General features: G+C 33.4%; 2 protein-coding genes across 2 annotated transcripts in view; one reads left to right on the forward strand and one right to left on the reverse strand.

Moving 5' to 3' along the window:
• Positions 1–8297, reverse strand: part of LOC133171770 (neural-cadherin-like) — a 34420-nt gene extending 26123 nt beyond the window's left edge. The window contains exon 1 of the mRNA XM_061306569.1: positions 7043–8297. Within this exon, the coding sequence (XP_061162553.1) occupies positions 7043–8279 (1237 nt within the window). The 5' untranslated portion in view covers positions 8280–8297. The remainder of the gene's footprint in view (positions 1–7042) is intronic.
• A 2321-nt stretch (positions 8298–10618) lies between these two features.
• On the forward strand, positions 10619–12832 carry LOC133172532 (serine/threonine-protein kinase Pink1, mitochondrial-like). Its single transcript, XM_061307440.1, has 2 exons — positions 10619–10948; positions 11236–12832. The coding sequence occupies exons 1-2, from the start codon at positions 10654–10656 to the stop codon at positions 12774–12776; spliced, it is 1836 nt and encodes a 611-aa protein (XP_061163424.1). The 5' UTR covers positions 10619–10653; the 3' UTR covers positions 12777–12832.
• The last annotated feature ends 7572 nt before the right edge of the window (positions 12833–20404 follow it).

The raw sequence follows: 20404 nt of genomic DNA on the forward strand, positions 1-20404 counted from the left end.
TTTGTTTCAGATCAATACATCAAGGGCTGATAGTAGTAGTTCTGGACCATCAATCTTTGTGAGTCTTCCTGATCAATACAGAGCAGCACACAAGTTGTGAGCAAATTTTTTGTGTGTGCAAGATCATGAAAAAATGGCACTTGATGCTGTTTCTCCATTATCTAAAAGCTCATCATTTCAAGTAGCTTTCCTCCTACAGTGTACTTATATTTATAGAGAGGTCTTTGAAATTAAGATTTCTCTCTTCTTGAATCATCAAATAAGTAAACATACATATATAGCATACAAATTTAATACAATATACTTTAAAATCATATCTAATATGTGAAGCAATTATGCTATTCTTCTCAATTGCATTTTTTCTTTGCTACACAAAAACTAAGATCAGTGTAAATGGAATTGGTCAGAAAATGAATACAAAGATAGCAGAAGTTGTTATCCTTCATTAGACTTGTCAGAACACTGAATAAAACATGTACCCAAAGATTCTAAAAGTAAAAATTAGATCTGATCATATTGAGAAAGTTAGAAAGACTTAACTTGATACCAAGATTATTTTAGTTAACAGAACTCTTTCATGGTGGAAGAAGGAAATGTCCGTTTGCTGGGGATAATGTGCTGTAGAATGCACACCACGAGATCTGGTCGATATAGAATTTTTAAGGACATACCAGTATAAAAAAAAAGTCAAGGTGAAATATCTTGCTGAACATTTTAAAATAAACCATGTTTATAAAACTAAGGAGATGAACTAGTCCACTTGTCTTATATTTTTGTTGATACTTTTTGTCTAAGTCGACTCTTCTCATAAAATTCACACATTTCTTTCTGATTATCAATACATTTGGAAATCGACAAAATACTCTAAACATTCCAAATTAGACAACCTTCCATTTGAATTAAATGCAATCCTCAGCAATATATTGTATTTTCAGCACACTGATTGTTCAAAACATTCAATTTTCACTAAGCATAAACAATGTTATGTTCCAAAATTTCTTGTCAGATTTACCATGATACTAAGTATTAATTTTTGTCTTAACATTTAATGTTATTCAAATGTATAAAGAAAAGCTTAAAAATATTCATGCAGTTCTAAATAAATATTATGATCAAATTTCAGAAACTTCACATCATTTACAATCCATTAACAGTATAACTAAAGGCTGGGATAGATGTTGATATTTTCCAAAGACAATGAAAAAGGCCAAGGAAATTTTTTTCTCAATGCCAACCAAGAATTTGTCTCACACACATCCCCTATTTTTTTATTTGTTTGTTTGCTCCTCAATCCCCCAAGATGTGTGCATGTCAGTATTGATTGGGTGACCCTTTAGAAGAATTCCACATCTTCGCCTTCATGACCACCAAGTTTATAATCTTGTCATTTCCAGATCAATTAAGGTAACTCTTTTTTTGACTCAGACACAATCGATCAAGATGCTCTACAACTGGGAAACATGTTCTTTTGTCTCAATTCAATACATTTCGTGTTCTTTCATCTCTAGACCAGTTTCTTCTCTTGGAATTATATGAAGTTAATGAGTTGGAAAGAACCAATCTTGCTTTCATATGCATTATTTAGTTTTCCTTAATTAAAGAGTGTGCACTGATCATCTTAATCTTATATAATTTAATGCTTGAATTTATAAACTGTAGAGATTACTGAAAGAGAGTAGGTTGTTAAACTGTAAAAATTAAAATATATCAATAATTTATATACATGATATAAATATACCAGTAGATACTCATACTAACTGACATTTAATTATCTTTTCTGTTCATCTTTCTTTAGAATTCAACAATTATCATGATTATTAGAACAAAGTCTAAATGTCTATTAGATTGTATGTGCCTTCAAAACAGGGAATTGCTTTAATTACCCTTTACAAACATAAAAGCTAGGAAAGGAGAACATTTATGACTGGACCAGGAATCAGACCCAGGACCCCTGGATCACTAGTAACTAGTAAGGTACTTTAACCACTGAGCTACCCATGCAGGCCAATATCCATGGTCCATATATAATTATATACATTTAGCCTGAACCACAACAAGAGTCCAATTTTAGTTCGATCAGTTTTGAAAGCCTACCAGTAAATTTTGATTTCATGCTTCTAAAATCTATTGATTTTATCATATATGTGAGTCTATTGCTAATGCATTTATTCCTTGAGGGTATAACTAACTCATTACCACACAAACTGCCTTGATGCCCAAGCTCATACACCATCAAGAAAATCTCACACAGATTTTATTTATTCCCCAATAAGTGTTACAGAATGCAATGGGAATGACATTGGGGGAAGTGATTGATCACCAAAGACCTGTTCCAGTCAAAGTCTCTTGTGCAAAATGCAGACCTCAAAATCTAATTACCAGAATAATTAGAACTTCATCATAAGGGTGCCCATTACAATACATCAAATCAATTATCAAAGCATGTCAGGGGAAAATCTCCCTCTTTCTCTCTCTGAGACTGCACGGATGAAACAGAGACTAGATCTAATAAACACAAGGCTCCTTATAAATACTACTCCTTTGATCCGTGATTCATCCTCTTCTCATTACATTTAGGTGGTGCTTCTTGTCTCTAATAGCAAGATTAACAACTACAGCAATATTTTGAATTTCCAACTAATTTTCTGTAATCTGATGCTAATGATTCATAACTTTTTATTACACAAAAACATGATCGATTGTTTGAACTTCCAAGAAACTTTGATTTAAAAAGTCACTGAAATGCAAAATCAAGGTACCTTTTGGCATTTGATGTATAATTAAATGGACACATGCTTTACCTCACGATTTTTATTATCTCATCTATAATCCATCAATATTATTCTAGGTTTGTTACAAAAATGCAGTAATATGTTTGTTTTAACACACAATAGACTGAGTAAAGTATAACAGGACAGTCACAAGGAGATACAAGAAAAAGACTATTACACAAACAATAGTATAACATTAGCACAGCATGTAAAAGGGCTGAAGCAGGTACATTTTGTTCATGTGCAGCAAGTGAAAGATCAGAATAACAAGGTATCTGGCAAGTAAAAACAAACTTAGATCAGCAAAGTAAATAAAGTCTGCAGAGTGACCATTACATATATAGAAAGAAATCAGGTGAAAGACTTTTACACCTGGACTTGGTCAAGTTGACATGTGCATGGAACACTAACAACAGAAAGCTCTCTACCTAATAATTAAAGAAGTCATAAATGTCTGAGAGGTGCATGCAAACAAAATAAACCATTCTTCCTAAATTTCTATGACATGTATAGAACTTTTACATTTTCCAAACAAATGAACAGAAAATGCTCATTTCCATCAACAGTTTTGTAAAGAGGGTGAATTTCATGGCTCATAAATCACTGCAGTGTTTATGGCACATGGCACTAGCACCCCTGACAATTATGGTCCCTATCTAACAGCTGTAATTGCTCTCTATGACCCTGGGTGACCTGGAACTGCTCTTTAGTTTCTCTGCTTAGTCTAGACTGGCTCCAACCATAAACACTTTCAATCTTTATTGGGGTTAATTTATACTGCATTTTTCACAAAGTGTCACCCCTTGAAATCATTTCTATAATCTGTGTCCATTGACTCTTAAGTTTTCAAAACTCTTCAATGATGTGCTTTTTCATTTCCAAAGTTCCAAAATTCTGGAACCATTCCATATTTTAATTTCATCAATTGCTTTTAGGTTCTCCATGGTTTCATTTGGATTCCCAATACAGTTAACTGAATGCATTTTGTTTTTCTCTCATTGACGGAATTTTTTAATTCATTTGCAAATATAATGGGAATTGAACATGATGAATGACTGATTGTCCAGACATGCAATCTTTTCATCCTGCAGTATTCATCCTTGCACCATTGCAATGGGGTGAATTGCAATACCCTCAACAAGAGATACTACAAGAGAATATGACTCAGCTCAATGTTATGCAATGTAAAAATTAGCATGCCACATGTCTGATTTACAGATAAAACCCCAATAAAGTTCTGATGATCAGAAAGGGGTGTGCATGATCTAAGTTTAACAAAACTATTTACATCCTGCACAAGAAGCATATTTATATGAAACTAATAATCCTACTATTGCAGTTGCTATAACATCATCAGATCTTTGCTTAATGCATCAATTTTGTATAGTTTTTATTGTTCAGTATAGTATAAAATGTTCCAAACTAGTGGCCTTAGCAAGCATTTGTAAAACCTACTGTTAACACCAACTTTAAAGACCCCTCTTTGGGACAAGTTATACTGAAAATTACAAAGAGTGTCAATCTCTGACAAACCAGCAAAGACTGGGTGATACTAATTATGGGTCTATGCCCACCCCTTAGGCACTGTGCTACTTTTACTAGCTTTTATCTGGCTTTGTTGGGGGCCTGGATAATCCAATTATTAGGATCAACTCCAATCAAGACTAGGGATTTCAAAGACAGATTGGGGGGATTTCTGAGTATAGAGAGTGATTGGAAATGTCAGACAAATACACACAATTAGACTTTGTGTCTTTTATTCAAAAATTCTCTCTCTCTCCCTCTCCCTCTAGAGCTCTACCCATACATTTGACATGTTTAAAAATTACCAACGAAGATTATATTAGTGAAAATCTAGGGAGAAATTCTTCATAGTAAATTCTCATATATATAAACATGTATTTTTATCAAATAAATATTTTTATATATATATTTTTAATATATCTATCTATTTAACTGAAAACCAAAGGTTATCAGTTTCATAGCCACACCATATCTGCTACATAGTTAAGCAGCTGCCACTTTACATACAAGTATCAATTAGTATGGAATGGTGATAGGTTGATTATCCTCATTAAAATTTGTTCAGCATATTAAGCATGATATAGACCTCTCATCCATGTAATTGATACTGGACATCAGAGATAAAGCACAGTAATGCAGCATTAGTTCAAACAAAACAGAAAATGAGACTTAGTTTAATAGAGTCTTATAAAGTTCTTCTAAAATCATAGTTTAATTTTTTAAAAATCTTAAATTTTGTTCAAATTTTTAAAAAAAAAATGAGAATGTTTAAAAATTGTGCTTAAATATTAAATCCTTGACCAAGCATTTAACTGTGCTTCAAAAGTGAAACTATGTTAAGGCCTATTTACACGGTATGATTTGTAAGATGTGACTCGCCACATCTTACAAATCATACCGAGTAAATAGGGAAATCATAAGCCAGATATGAAGTCAGATGGAGTCAGATGGAATAGAGACATGTTCTATTCTGTCTGGCAAGTCAGATGGTTTCAACCAATCATAAGAAAGGTCATAAAGGTTGATCTAAATTAGGTACTATTAACGTGGATTTTTCCCGAACTTTTGCTCCAGATTAATTTTAAGATTAATGTGATATCTTACATGGCCAAATCTTGGGGGAATTTTTCATTCCATGTACTCGAATTGATAATGGCAGGAAAGTGAAACTGAACAAACAGATTGATTAAAAAATCATACTCAGAAGTAAATTTGTCTGAAAAAATGAAACCATTTGGGTTTTCCGTGGCCAATTCTTTACTTATTGCATAATATGCACCATGTCCTAACCAAGGTCTTGCCCATGTTCTTCTGTGTTCAATTGGCAAATAGCTGCTATCATTAGGAAATGGAAAGGTAGTATGTAATTGCCGTTTTCCATTCTTAAATTGTAAACAATAAGAAATTTGGAGGGAAATATTAATGAACTACATATCTGACAAATCATACAATGTAAATGAAACACTGGAGTCAGATGTGAAATCACATCTGAAATCACATCTTACAAGTCAGACCGTGTAAATAGGCCTTTAAACAATTGAAACAATCTTTTTGAGTAAAGACTATAAAGACTGCAAGATGACATTTTTAGGTCAGCTTCAAACAACAGATACCCCAGTGGCCATAGAGAAACATTCAACATCTGTTCCTTGGAAGGTAGAACAATAAATCAACTCCTCCATAGATGAAACCATACTTAAACATTTGTAATATACCCACTTTCCTACCAATAACAATTTTAAATCATTAAGAAAAGGTGCATAAAAATTTACAGGTGTACTTGGTGTACACATTTAAAAACTGGATCATGATGCAGGGCTCTAGATTAATGTTTCTCTTGCTTGTCCATTCGGATAAGTGACTAAGAAATTTACTGGTCCAGACATAACTTTTACTTGCCAAATTTTCTTCAATCAAGAATTACTTGACAACTTGAAAAATTATATATTGAAATGGTATAGAGTCCATATTAAATTCCCTGAGTCTACTTTATGATAATTTTAAAACATAGCAAATTATGAAACTTACTAGTTATAATATCATCCTGTCAACAGGTCAATTAATGCTAAATCAAGATCATAGAAAAATGACAAAGAGAAATAGGTTAAAAAATCAAAATCGAACATTAATTTGTCTTTTTCTCCTCTTTTTATCACCATTGTCTTCCTTTATTAAAGCTTTTCCTACCCTAACTGAAATTGCAAACTTGTCAGATCCATGCAACTTATCAAAGTTCAAAATGGAAAGTAATTGCTCCCATGGTCAACTTCAGTCTCGATTGAGTTTGACGACAGGGATCTAAATTCATTATTACCATTGGGGATTGAAGTTAATTACAGTACTGTAGAATCACAAATTTTTCGTTGGGATAAAATTTCATGGATTTGTGATCAAAAATGCTTTTATGGGGATTTAATTTCATTGTTTCTGATAAAAAAGAAAACATAATTTTCAATATCCATATTAAAATTTCATTTGGGATTTAACAATGAAATAAATGAAATTTAATCCCCAACAAATATTTCTGCTTTTACAGTATTTAGGCAAATGTATTAACCTGCGATAAACAACTGACAACAAGTTTTAAATTTTTGATTTTCAACTTTAAAACAGAAAAAACATTTGTCCATTGGACAAGTACCCGGCAACATTCACTTTTTCCAAGCTGAGCTGTGTGATGAGGATATAAATTAGAGTTTCAGCTGCTTTTATATCTACTTACAACATTCTCAGGTAAAGATACAAACCTTGGGAGAGAGAAGAGGTGATGTTGAAGCGAACTGTCACATTTCTGTGTTGGGGATTTTCATAATCCAGGATGTGCCCACTCTTCAGGTAGACATTCCCCCTGGTGTCCACCTGAAAAGCCTGAATTGAGTCATAAAGAATGGAATAAAACTCAGTTCCTGGTGGCGCTGCTGGTTTGGAGGCAACACTGAAGACAACAGTTCCAGCTGTTTGATTTTCTAGAACAACATAAGTTTTTTCCACAGTCATGAATTTTGCTTGTCGTTTGGAAATTTGATGGAATGGTCTAAACTTTAAAGTACTTGGGAGGATGCGAATAGATACTAATGCATTTGATTGTTTTCCACTGGTATCTGTTGCATAGACTTTGAAGTTATAGTTTCCTGGACGTACTGCTTTTGCCGTCAAATAACCTGAATTTGGATGAATGGCGAAGGCTGTTGTACCACTTAGACTGTAAATTATTTGATCTTCTACATCTTGGTCAAATGCAGAAACTTTCAATACATTAGTACTAGGTGCATATATACTATCATCAAAAATTGTACTTTTATAAATTTTCTGAGAAAATTTTGGAATGCAGTCATTGATATCAAGAACTTTGATTTTTAAAATGGTAGATGTGTATACAGTATCATTTAGCCAAGCTTTCAAAATGTAAATGTGTTCACTCGCACTTTCACGATCTAATTCACTTGTAGTCACAATTTTCACTTGAGAGATAGCTGTGGAATCAGTTGTAATGTTCACTATAAATTTTTCATTTGAAGGTTCTAATATGTATTTAACTGCATTAAAATTTAGATGAATATTTTCCTTCCATTTCACTTCTGAATCAGGTGGCAGATTTTCTTGAATCATGCCATAAAAAGTCTGACTGGAAAATGCTTTTAGTTCCCATGAGGGGCCAATGTTTAAATATAAAATGTCAATGAATGGGTACTCATGGAAATCATTTGACAGAATGAGTGAAAATGATCTTCCGACATGTGGAAACAATTCCTTTTTCGTTGTTAATTTTCCATCCTCAGAGATATGGAAGAGTGATTTGGCTAGCTTTTCATCGGTGTTGAATTCAGCATGGCTAGTGGAAAGCTTCGTTATGAATGTATTCACAGGGACTGTAAAGGGAATAACTATGGAACTTGTATCCCCACATACACTAGGCCTATAATGTATTATCATCATATGAAAAATCACACATACACCTGTGCCCTGCCATCCTATGAAAGCCATTATTCCTCTTTCACCGTTTTTTTTCCATCTGTAATTAAAAAAAAAAATACAGATTAATTTTCCATGCGTTTACATAGGCCAACACATGTTATTTCATAAACTGAGAAAGTACACTGATCGATAAACTGGAATCCAAAGCGAGAATGTCGACATTGCATTTTACCTCTATTACTTAGAATCTGCTTTAATTTCATCCAGCACTAGCTCAACATCTTCTTAACAAAATAATTTAATAAACTTCCAAAATCAAATTATTAATTAGGCCTAACGTGTAATCACTGTTTTCCTTGAGCATGTTGAGGCCTTCCACAACTCGTGCAAACATCAATGCCACTGGCCCAAACGACATCAAAATATGCCGCCGCGAGAGTGAAAGTTATTTTCAAGCAAAAGACAAGATACGTTTAAGCCATTTGATTATTCAAATATTTCCACAACTTAATACTAACCTTTAATCTCAAATTCACACTTATATTAATCCATTGGCTTCGTATCCTAATGCCCCTTTTAAACCATGCTCAGGTGTCAAAACATTACTGCAATTACAATTTACTCCCTCGTATTAATTTCAAGACGGAAAACTCTTTGGCATACAATAAAAACATTACGCTTAAAACTGAATTTTTAATACATCGATCTTTTAAATACTTGATACGTTTTAAATGATTAGTGTGCTTAATTTCTGTATAAAAAATTGCTAATTTTTTTATTTTTTAAAAAATAAGTCTTCGAATAGAACAGCCATAATGGGCGGGATTTATGAACTGAAGCGGAACGAATTTTAGGTACGTTTGATTTACACGACATTTTATACTTCCTCTGTAGCAGTTTTTTCCCGAATTCAAAAGGAGATTTTATAGGGAAATTAGACAATACTTAAAGACAACTTAAAAAAATGATGTTATTACATTAATGATTTTCTTTTCAATGAACAGCATATGAAGGATAATAAACAATATAATAACAATAATGATATTAATTGATACGATCGAGGTCGAGGTCAATCACGGCAATTTTAGAGAGCATTACATTTATCTTTTCTGCGTCATGTAGATTTTTTTTTTTACATTTTTTTTTTCAAAATAATTTTTTGAGGACAAGAATTAGGAAATTCCGTTTCTACTTATATAAAATATTTTATTATTTTACATGTAGTTTGAACTCAGTGTGACTTTTTAAAAAAGTCAACTAGACCGGGCACCAACTGTTCAGTACGGTTTCTTTTTTAAATTTGGAAGGGGGCTATTATTATTTTTTATCTTTGTTAATTCAACCCAAAATTTTAATTGATTTGGGGGGAAAATAATGCTAAAAAATCATTTAACTTTTTGAGGATAGTTGCATTAACAATTTTCGCACTCGTTTTAGAATATTTTTCCAAAAAAATTAACAAGATAGCTTAATAACCGAATCGTACATTTGCGGATTTGAAAATGGGTGTTATTTAAAAAAAAAAAAAAAAAAGCAATAATTTGCAATAATCAGAACAATATTGGACATTATTAGTATATATTGCACATAAACTACCTATTTGAAAAAAAAAAAATTGTACATGACTAGGCAGAAGATAATATTGTGTTCTGCCAATTTTTCATTTCTAAATATAATATGAGAAACTATTCTATTCAAGTATGGACACAAACAGTTCTAGATTAAATGTAACATATTTAACTTTATCATAGACATATAAGAGACCTCTCTTATATGTCTATGACTTTATACAATACTTACAAGTTGATTATTTTCATAATTTAAAATTTTTTTATGAATTATTTTTCATTATTATTTTGTTTCAAAATGATATGCAGGCTCAAGCACACATGGTAGCTACGCCACTGCCTAACGAGCCTAAATGGGGCCTGTTTTACAAAAGAACTTACGACTAAGAACAAAATTTAAATCGTCAGTTTATTGTAAAACTTTGCAAAATTAACGATTTTGTTATGAGCAGAACTATGGTCTGAGTCGTAAGTTCTTTTGAAAAATGTTTAATTTTCTTTTTACATTTTATTAAAAGGGTGAATAATATAATATGCATTAAAGTACCCGAGAGAGTTATTTTAAAAAATACATTATGCTAGAAAATAAAATGTATTACCTCACTAAACTGAGTTATTTTCTTATACCAACATAAGCAAGGACGCCATGGTTCTCGAATGTTGGAAGTTTTCGCAGCATTTTGAGGGAGAAAAAAAATACGTTGGGGTATTTTTATTATAGAAAAAAATAAAGTGACACACTGAGAAATGTTTCCCATACGTTGAAATCTAACACACCGTTTTAAGAGGACCACAATGCACCGCGGTATTTCCCAAAATAAACACAAGTATTGCGTGAGCCTCGGTGAGGCTGTGTTGATCGAAAGGTAACTACGATGTTTGCGAAAGGAGGGTTTGGACCTCTGGTCCAAACCCTCGCAGACCCTGGAAGTGGTTTATTAAACAATAACTTTTTAGTGAAAAAATGGTTAATCAAAGGAAGACTCTTCTTGGAAAATATTTTGAAGCGGAAAGTCAAAGGGTTCGAACACGGGGGAAAGATCTTGCAAAAATCCATCGAAATCAACAAAAATGCCTTCGTACCTGTAGCAAAACAACCATCGGCGATCAGAAGATTTGCGAGTCGGTATGCTGTTGCAACTGTCGCACGTGAACTCCGAAATCGTGCAGGTGCTTTACATTTTAACTTTTCTTTTGTTTTACTCTAATAGTAAAATAGTGCAATCAGATTTCAGTATTTAACATGAAAATATATTAACCAATAAAAAAAAAAACCTTTTGCTATTTGATGTTCAACTTTATTAGTACATGTAGTAATCACCATAGACATGTTTTACATTTGAACCTTTACCGCTGTGTTATCTACTTAGTACCTAGGTATAATAAATATACACCAATTAAAATTTTCTTGTACTAGATGTTGGACTTAATGATCTTTTTTTCTCTCAATTATACAGCAATAGACTTTTCAAGGAATCGCCGACCCATCTTTTCCTTTGTGGCTGCTATGCTGTCAACTGCTGCTGCCCAAGAAGATGACGAAGTAACAAACTCTATTAGAAACATAATCTCCATGAAAATAAATCCACCTTCCCAAGAAGAGAATAATTTTTCTACTGCAGCATTCAAAGATTTCCAAATAGGACAGTTGATTGGGCAAGGCTGCAATTCTGCCGTGTATGAAGCAAGATTTCAGAATGATTTCAATGAACAGATAAGAAGCTACGTACCAAATGAAGAGTCGTCCTTTTCAACAGATGAGTTAACAGATTCAGAATCAAGTTTTGAAGTCATAGATGAGTCTGATGATGACATTGAAATTATACCTGGAAGTCCTGATTTTTGTTCGGAGGGAAACAATCCAGATATTTCTACTACTACTACTATTGAAGAATCCTATGAGACACCACTTCCAAAAGAGTTAAAATATGATCTGGCTATCAAAATGATGTTCAATTATGATTTTGAATCCAATGCTGATGTAATATTTAGGGGCATGATGAAGGAAATAACCCCTGCAAGGTTTACTCCACAACTGGAGGAAGAATCTATTTGGCTGACCAGAAATCAAGTGAAACTTAAAAGTCTTCCTCCTCACCCAAATATTGTGGAAATGCAAGGCATCTTCATTGACGACGTTCCAAAGATTAAGAGTGATGATCTTAGGTACCCTGCTGCCCTTCCAACCAGGCTTAACCCAGACAGTGGTCTTGGTAGAAACAAAACTCTTTTTTTGGTGATGAAGAAATATGACATGACTTTGAAGAGCTTTCTTTCAGAAAATGATGTCAACTTGAATACTAGATGCTCTTTGCTAGCCCAGTTGTTGGAAGGAATTGCTCACATGACAGAAAATGGCATAGCACATAGAGACTTGAAAAGTGATAATATTTTGGTAGATGTCTCCAGTGGCCATCCACAGTTGGTGATTAGTGACTTTGGTTGTTGTTTAGCTGAACCAGATTATGGACTAATGATTCCATACAACACCAGTGACACCGACAAAGGAGGGAATGCTGCATTAATGTCTCCCGAGATTGCAGTAATGGAACCTGGACGAAATGCTTGGCTTGACTACAGAAAGTCAGATATTTGGACTGCTGGAACTTTAGTATATGAGATATTTGGAGAGGAAAATCCTTTTTACAAAGGCCCTTTTAATAGTAGTTCATATGAAGAAAAAAGCTTACCACCCCTTCCAATGGCAGTACCAAAACCAATAGCGAAATTGACAAAGCAGTTGCTGAAGAGGGATCCTAATCTTAGACCAACACCTAAAGTGGCTGCAGATATTGTACAGATGTGTATTTTATTCCCAGATTGGCTGAACCATAATGAATTTCCACCACTGGAGATGATAAAGGATTCAGTTGTTTGGTTGGCTGTTACTTATTTACTGAAACAAGATGCCAAGAAGGATAACTCTACCAGAAGCTTTCTCCAGAGAATTGACTGTACATCTCTTTCGAAATCTCTAGCTTGGTATCATTCTCTGTGAACCAGATTTGCTAAAACAGATTGTTTGCCGTTTCTTTAATAAAAATGTTTATTTTATTTCTCTAAATAATTGACAGCTGAAAACCATACTTACTTTTTGTGTATTCATTAATTTTAAATTTTATCCTTGATCAGGTAATAACTTAAGTCCATTTTTTCCTTAATTAAGAACAAAACTTATTTTTAACTGAAAATGTCATTTACAGAACATGGTGATTTTTTTTTCAGAATTCTTTTTTGTTTAAATGGAGTTATAAAGACTCCATTTGTATGAAGGGAATTAAAATTTCTTCAAATGAAGAGCCATGCCCTTTTAAGGGAAGATATTTTTAAAGTGAGAATTTGTTAGAGTCATTTAAAATAATCTTATCTAGGACCACTGAACCAGAAAAGATGAAATGTGAAGACATCCCTTACATGTAAATATTTGTGTATGAATCAACAAAAGACAAAACATTTATTTACAATGTAGTAAACTATTTAAAATGTAGTAAACTAGAGGTACTATGAACACTGAGCTCACAAAATGATAGTCCCTGCCTCCCATATGTTTAAAATGGCAAAGTCCATTTTTTGCTCTTGGAAACCTTAAATATGTGTGCGATTAAAAACGTGAAATAGGTGCACAATGGCTTTACGTTACAAAGATTCTGTGAAAGTATCATTAAATTTCATTCGTATTAAAAGAGAAGTTGCGGATAAGAGATAAGTACCCCTCAATATTATATATTATAGAAAGAATGGCAGTGTCTCTGTTTTGCTATTGGAAACCACAAATATATGTCCAATCAGAAAGTAAAATATGAGGTGCATAATGGCAATATGTAACAAAGATTCTGTGAAAGCATCATAAATTATTGAGTGGTACGGGAGGAGTTACGGATAAGAGATAAGTACCCCTCAATATTATAGAAAGAATGGCAGTGTCTCCGTTTTGCTATTGGAAACCACAAATATGTGTCGAATTAAAAAGTAAGATAGGATATGCACAATGGCACTATGTAACAAAGATTCTGTGAAAATATCATTAAATTTTATTGAGTGGTATAAGAGGAGTTACGGATAAGAGATAAGTACCCCTCAATATTATAGAAAGAATGGCAGTGTCTCCGTTTTGCTATTGGAAACCACAAATATGTGTCGAATTAAAAAGTAAGATAGGATATGCACAATGGCACTATGTAACAAAGGTTCTGTGAAAATATCATTAAATTTTATTGAGTGGTATAAGAGGAGTTGCAGAAAAGAGATGTGTACCCCAAAGTGTAAGACGGACACTCCCATTATACCCCCCCCCCCACTTTTCAAGCGGGGGGTAAAATAAAAGTACACGATGATTAAATTTCAATCAACATTAATCACATCATATTTTCTAAAAGGAGATCATTTTGAAAAACTGCGTGAATTCAGTTTTAAGTCAGAAATTAAACTTGATTTTCATATTTTGAATTAGATAAAAAAAAATATCTATAATTTCTAGCGGATTATGATACAAATTACTCTGGGAAAACTCATATTTATTATTTTCACTATCTAATCAATGGACCTCACCCAACATCCCAGAAATACATGTAGGGGCCAGGAAGGAGATAGGCGAACATAGCGTGCAGAAAGCCTATAGCTTCAGAAATGTGAAAATCATGTTCAGTTTGTGAATTTAATATTTAGAGTAAAGTTCTCATTATTGAAATTTGAAATTATGATAAACAAAATTTTTCTGAGGAAAATTTTCTCGGCAAAATTTATTCTTTTATTAAAAAAAAAATAATGTGGTATTCGTGGGGTTCGAACCCTAGCAATAAAAATCCTGAGTATTATTTTCTTTCGAGACTAGCACGCTAACCACTAGACTACACAAGTCCTGATGAATAATGGCATTTAAATCATGTTTGTGATATGACCCTTGACTTAACGGACTTCAAGTATTTCTCGAAAAGATGCGAATGTTATTTCATAAAAGTATATTTTTAAGGTATAGTGGGTCATTGCTCCATATTTTTGGTAACCAAAAAATGTTTATTTTTATACAAACTTTGAGGATTAACTTTCAAAAAGGTGGAGCGAAGACCCACTCATATCGAAAAATAGTATTGTAGTATGAGAAAATGACTCTTTGCGCCCGCTTTTGTGTGTGTCTAACATTTCACAGGCGAATAATTTCAATCTTTGGGGGATTTTTGCAAATTATAGAGATTTTACATAAAGTATATTCTAATGTTAGACGAAATATCAAGGAAAATTTTGATATAATTGAAATTAAATTTTTCATCTTCATGTTTGTCACACTACAGGCTTATCGCTCGTCATGTTCACCCATCTCCTTTCACAAAAAAGATTTTTAATGAATTAATTCATTGTCACTGTATTATTAATAGAGCCCCCCTAACACAAAAATCCCTGACCCTGGAGCCATGAAATTCACAATTTTGGAAGAGGCACCCTTGCTCATTGTAGCCATGCACTTTATATATTTGCTATATATCCAGAGGCAGAGAAGAATTTAAAAAAAAACAACACAAAAACCCCCATACATTTCACTAGTACTATATGATATATTGACCCTAATACCAAAAATCCTGTTTGGTGATGAATTTCATACTTTTGACGTATCCTTGCTTATCATAGCAATGCAATTAGCTTACCTGATAAATACCCAGGAGCAGAAAAGAATTAATGCATTTTCACTAATCATTAGCGCCCCACCCTTAAATTAGAACCCCTGACCTAGGGACCATGAAATTCACAATTTTGGAAGGGACACCTTTGCTCATAATCGTGTACTTCCTTGTCTGCTAAATAATGCGGGAGGAGAGGAGATTTTTGAAGAATTAAATTGCATTTCACTATATGATCAATAGAGCTCTCCTATCCCCAGAACCCTTGGCCAAGAAGTTCAGTTTGTTAGAGGGCTTTTAAAATGCTTATTTCAATCATGTTAACAGTTTATCTGCTTCATGTCCAGGATATAAAGAAGACTTTTTAAGATTGCATTAATTTTTACTGTTTTTGCCCCGCCCCTAAGGTCCCAGAGGATGGGAACCACGAAATTAACAATTTTCGTTTCTTTTTACCCAAAGATGCTAATAATTGAAAATACACGAAAGACGAGAACAGATAGCAATAGGTCACATGAGTGAATCTCATGCCTTGTGTTTAAATATTCTTTATTACCTTGTGTTTAAATATTCTTTATTCAGTTATTTAAAAACAACACTTACCTGTAACTGTACACTAAGTTAACAATTAAAATAAATGCTATGTGGCAACGCACTTTAGAAAAAAAAAAAATCAAAGTTCGTTAAAATTGGGACTAAATCAACGCATTTTGAAAAAAAAAAATGTTCCTCAGCCTAACTCTTCCTCTTTTCTACCCAAATATACGAATTTACATAACTGGTATGACATTGATATACTTTCAATAAATTTGATTTTAAAAAAAATAGATTAAAAAATTGAGATAAGCTTTCCTGAAAAACAAATAATAACGCACCCTTTTATATTAGAGAGGCTCAGTGACTATATCGCTGATATAAGCAACAATAGCCAACTGCCAACGGCCGAAGTAGCTTTACAAAATCAAATACAATACCCAAAAAAGAAGAAAAAATGTGATTGTGAAACACTGATGCCCCCGTATGGCAGCTTATGACGAAGGTTAAAGTTTCTCAAATGCAAGTCAGACTCCAGGTTAAGAGATAAAAAATGTTGGTACCCAAAGAAAGGTCTTGTCTCGAGGAATATACCCGTGAAATTTGAAAGCCCTAGCACCAACTGTTCAAAAGTTATGGCGAAAGTTAAAGTTTTTTAAAAGTAAGTAAAATGTCAAGGTCAAGGTCAAATGGGGCCCAAAGGGAAGGTCTTGTCACAAGTGATACACATGTTCGTGACATGTGAAAGCCCTAGAACCAAACGTTCACAAGTTATGACCAAGGTTAATGTTTTTTTTTTAAAGTAGGTCAAACTCATAGGTCAAGGTCAATGGGTCAAAGTTGTTGGTAGCCAAAGGAAGGTCAAGTCACAAGGAAAGGACATTTAAATATGAAAGCCCTAGCACCAACCGTTCAAAAGTTATGGCCAAGGTTAGAGTTTTTCAAAAGTAGGTCAAACTCCAAGGTCAAATGTCAAAGTTGTTGGTATCTAAAGAAAGGTCTTGTCACAAGGAATACACATGTGAAGTTTGAAACCACAAGCACCAACTTTTCAAAAGTTATGGGCAAGGTTAAAGTCTCATAAAATTTTTCAAAAGTAGGTAACTCCAAGGTCAAGGTCAAATTTGATGGTACCCAAAGAAAGGTCTTGACACAAGGAATACACAAGTGAAATATGAAAGTCATAGCTCAAACCAATCAAAAGTCATGGGCAAGGTTAAAGTTTTTGCGGACAAACAGAAAGACAGTCAGACAGACAAACGGGCGGACAGGGCAAAAACTGAACCGAACCTTCGATACGGGGACATAAAAACACGTATATAATACATAAATGATTTTTTCATACCTCTTAATACTAATCAAATAACTGAAAAAGGTCATCATATTGTGCCGTAATAAACATTTTTTTTTTCATACTTCTCAATATTTATCAAATAACTATAAAAGGACCATCATACTGTGCGGGAAAATTATTTTTCAACGAGCATACAAACTATTGTTCCTTTTTCTCTAAAAAAAAAATGCAAATGCTTCAAGTCATTATTGACCCCAACATCTACCGAACTTATTACAGACTGGATACAATATATAAAAAAAAAGAAAGAAACGAAATCGTGCTATTAAACAATCATTCCTCCATTATTTCTAAAAGACTCGTATCCCTTTTATAACATTTAGAAGAACCTTTGGGAACAAGACACCCCTTAAAAATTTTTAAACCTCTATATCTCAGATCCTGAAGTGACGTTATCACCAAAGAGTTATCCAACCGGGTTCAAATAATTATTTATCATACCTAAAATTTGCAAGAATATTGTCCAAGCCGTGCACATTTTTTTTCAAAGTGCTTAAATATGGTCGATACTAACGCACTTTGAACAGAAATATGAAATATCTCCAAATTCTATTTGAATAATACTTGCACCAACTTTACACTCGGGGATATCACTTCTCCCTTTTTTAATGCCTTCCTGGCAAGAACCAACAGCTCCTATATATTCCTTTCTCACTCTCGCTTCCTTCTGGAGCACATCTTTTCTTCTTTTATAGGAACGCAAGAATGCGTCGTCAATAGTCTTTGCCTGATTTGGTCCCAAATTTAACGCACTTTGAAATTTTTTTCAAAGTGCGTCCCTTTTCAAAGTGCGTTGTAACAATGCATGTTTGTTTTGATTGTTAACAGCCTTTACCAGAGCCAAAGAGAGTACATTACGAACACATAAGAGTAAACGTGGAAAGAAGGTAATAGGCCTCAAACTGTCCATTCTGTGAAAAAACGGCCCTCTAAGTAACAGTTCTTTCTTTTGCATTTTTCCATTTACATAATAATTAAAACAGCATATTACTATCACAACACGTAGTGCAGTTATAAATGAAGTTTTAACATTTCAAAGTTGTGGCTAAGGCAATTATTAATCAAGCCACATTTCAAAACTTGAAAATAAAGAAGTGCATTGTTAAAATCGAATATATTTTTAAAAAATTAACTTAAAGAAAAGATTTTATTGAATACTGAGTAGTTTTCGAGATAACTTCCAGACAGGAAATGCCTACAGATAAACGGCAATGTGATTCTACTACAACCACCAACCACCACAAAAAAAACAAAGAAAAAAAACACACACACAGACACACACACATTACAAAAACAAAAGCTCCATCTTGCAATACAATTTAATGATTTAACGTTCATAAAACGAATTTAACAGAATTTTGAAAAGAGAAGACAACGGAGCTTTCAAACATCTCTAAATGATGTAACAATTACAATTTACAGTTTTTGACAGGAAACATAAATCCCATCCCTGTATATAGGAATGGGTGTTTCCTGGTTGGTCGAAAGTTCCGAAAGTCATGAAGTAATTTTGCTCTGGTAACTAGGCAGAACAGTCTGTCCCGTTTGCCTTATTACCAGATAAAAAAAGCCCAAGAAGAATTTAGAATAGGTAAATTTTGTCAGCAATGCTAGCAACAGAGCTTTTTCTCTGCTCTGTTGCCCACATTCTGGAAAATTTGAAGAAACAACCAAATAAAGAAAAAAGAACCCAATTAAATGCCAATATGAAGTACGGGGATAAATAGCTCGGGTGTCTCCTCTTTGGTTTCTAAACTTAAAAAAAATATATGAAAAAATGTCACTATAGAAAAATAATTAAAATCCAGATATGCAGAAGCAGCCATTTTCAGTCGTCATTATTTTTCCTACAATTAAAAGTAATGTCAATTAAACATTTTGATGACTTAAGGTCAGACAATATATACATTTATATAAATATTTTAGGGAGAGGGCGTAATAATTTTTTAGAATTTGTGTTTAATGCCTGTGCTATTAAAAGTAACAATAAAATGTGCACAATTTGAAGAATGTTTCGTCAGACCTTAATTTATACATTGTACGAGAGCTGCCCAATAAGATTGTGGACAATGTCTTTATGTCATATCGAATGGTCCTACATATAGATAAAGATATTGTTTAATAAATAAGGCTTATATATTGCCAAAATATTTGTTACGAAAAACCCAATCAGAGGGCAGGGTAGTTTTAATCTAACAGGTAAAAATCGCTCAATTAAAGGTCGTACACAGTATGCACGACCAATGGTCACAATGCTATAAACTATTTAATGAATTTTTTGGATGAAAATGATCATTCTTGTTTTTTTATAAGGCAAGTCAAAGCTAAATAAGAATTATTTGTGACGTACAGGTACCTAAAACACTGTAAAACGACTGTCCTTATTAGTCCCCTACCGGTGAAACCGGAGGGGACTATAGGTTTCCTCTGAGTCTGTCCGTCCGTCTGTCCGTCCGTCTGTCTGTCTGTCTGTCCGTCCGTCTGTCTGTCTGTCTGTCCCACTTGGTTTTCCGCACTTTTTTCCTAAACGCTTGTAGATATTGAGCTGATTTTTGGTATGTGAGTGTATCTTGATGAGTTACAGATCAAGTTTGCATTTCGTTCCGCTTCATTGATTTTTGACGGAATTACGGCCTTTTCAATTTTTACGGGTTTTCCGCAATTTTCTTCTAAACGCTTGTAGATATTGAGCTGATTTTTGGTATGTGGCTTTACCTTGATTAGTTATAGATCAAGTTTGCATTTCGTCTCGCTTCATTAATTTTTGACGGAATTATGGCATTTTCAATTCTTAAAGGGAACAGAACCAGATTACACTTGCCGGTAGGGGACTAGTATTGCTCATGCAATACTCTCAGAATGCTTGTTTCTTATGTCTTTAGTATCAGTTAATGGACGGATAGAGAAATGTTAAGAAAAAAAAACCCACAAGAAATAGAAACGTGAATTTGAAAATGTCCAAACATCCCAACGGATCAGCGCCCAATCTTTATATCTTAATATTGTTAAAACAGATCAGAGACAAAGAAATAACAAGGAATAATCGGAATATTTCCAGTTTATAAATTTACACTTTTTTCCACTGTGTGTACAATTTGAGAGACTGCAAGAAGCGGATCACTTTAC

This window comes from Saccostrea echinata, unplaced genomic scaffold, assembly GCF_033153115.1.
Source record: "Saccostrea echinata isolate AGI-Se365-2 ecotype Australia unplaced genomic scaffold, CSIRO_AGI_Sech_v1 ptg000054l, whole genome shotgun sequence".
Classification (NCBI taxonomy): Eukaryota; Metazoa; Mollusca; class Bivalvia; order Ostreida; family Ostreidae; genus Saccostrea; species Saccostrea echinata.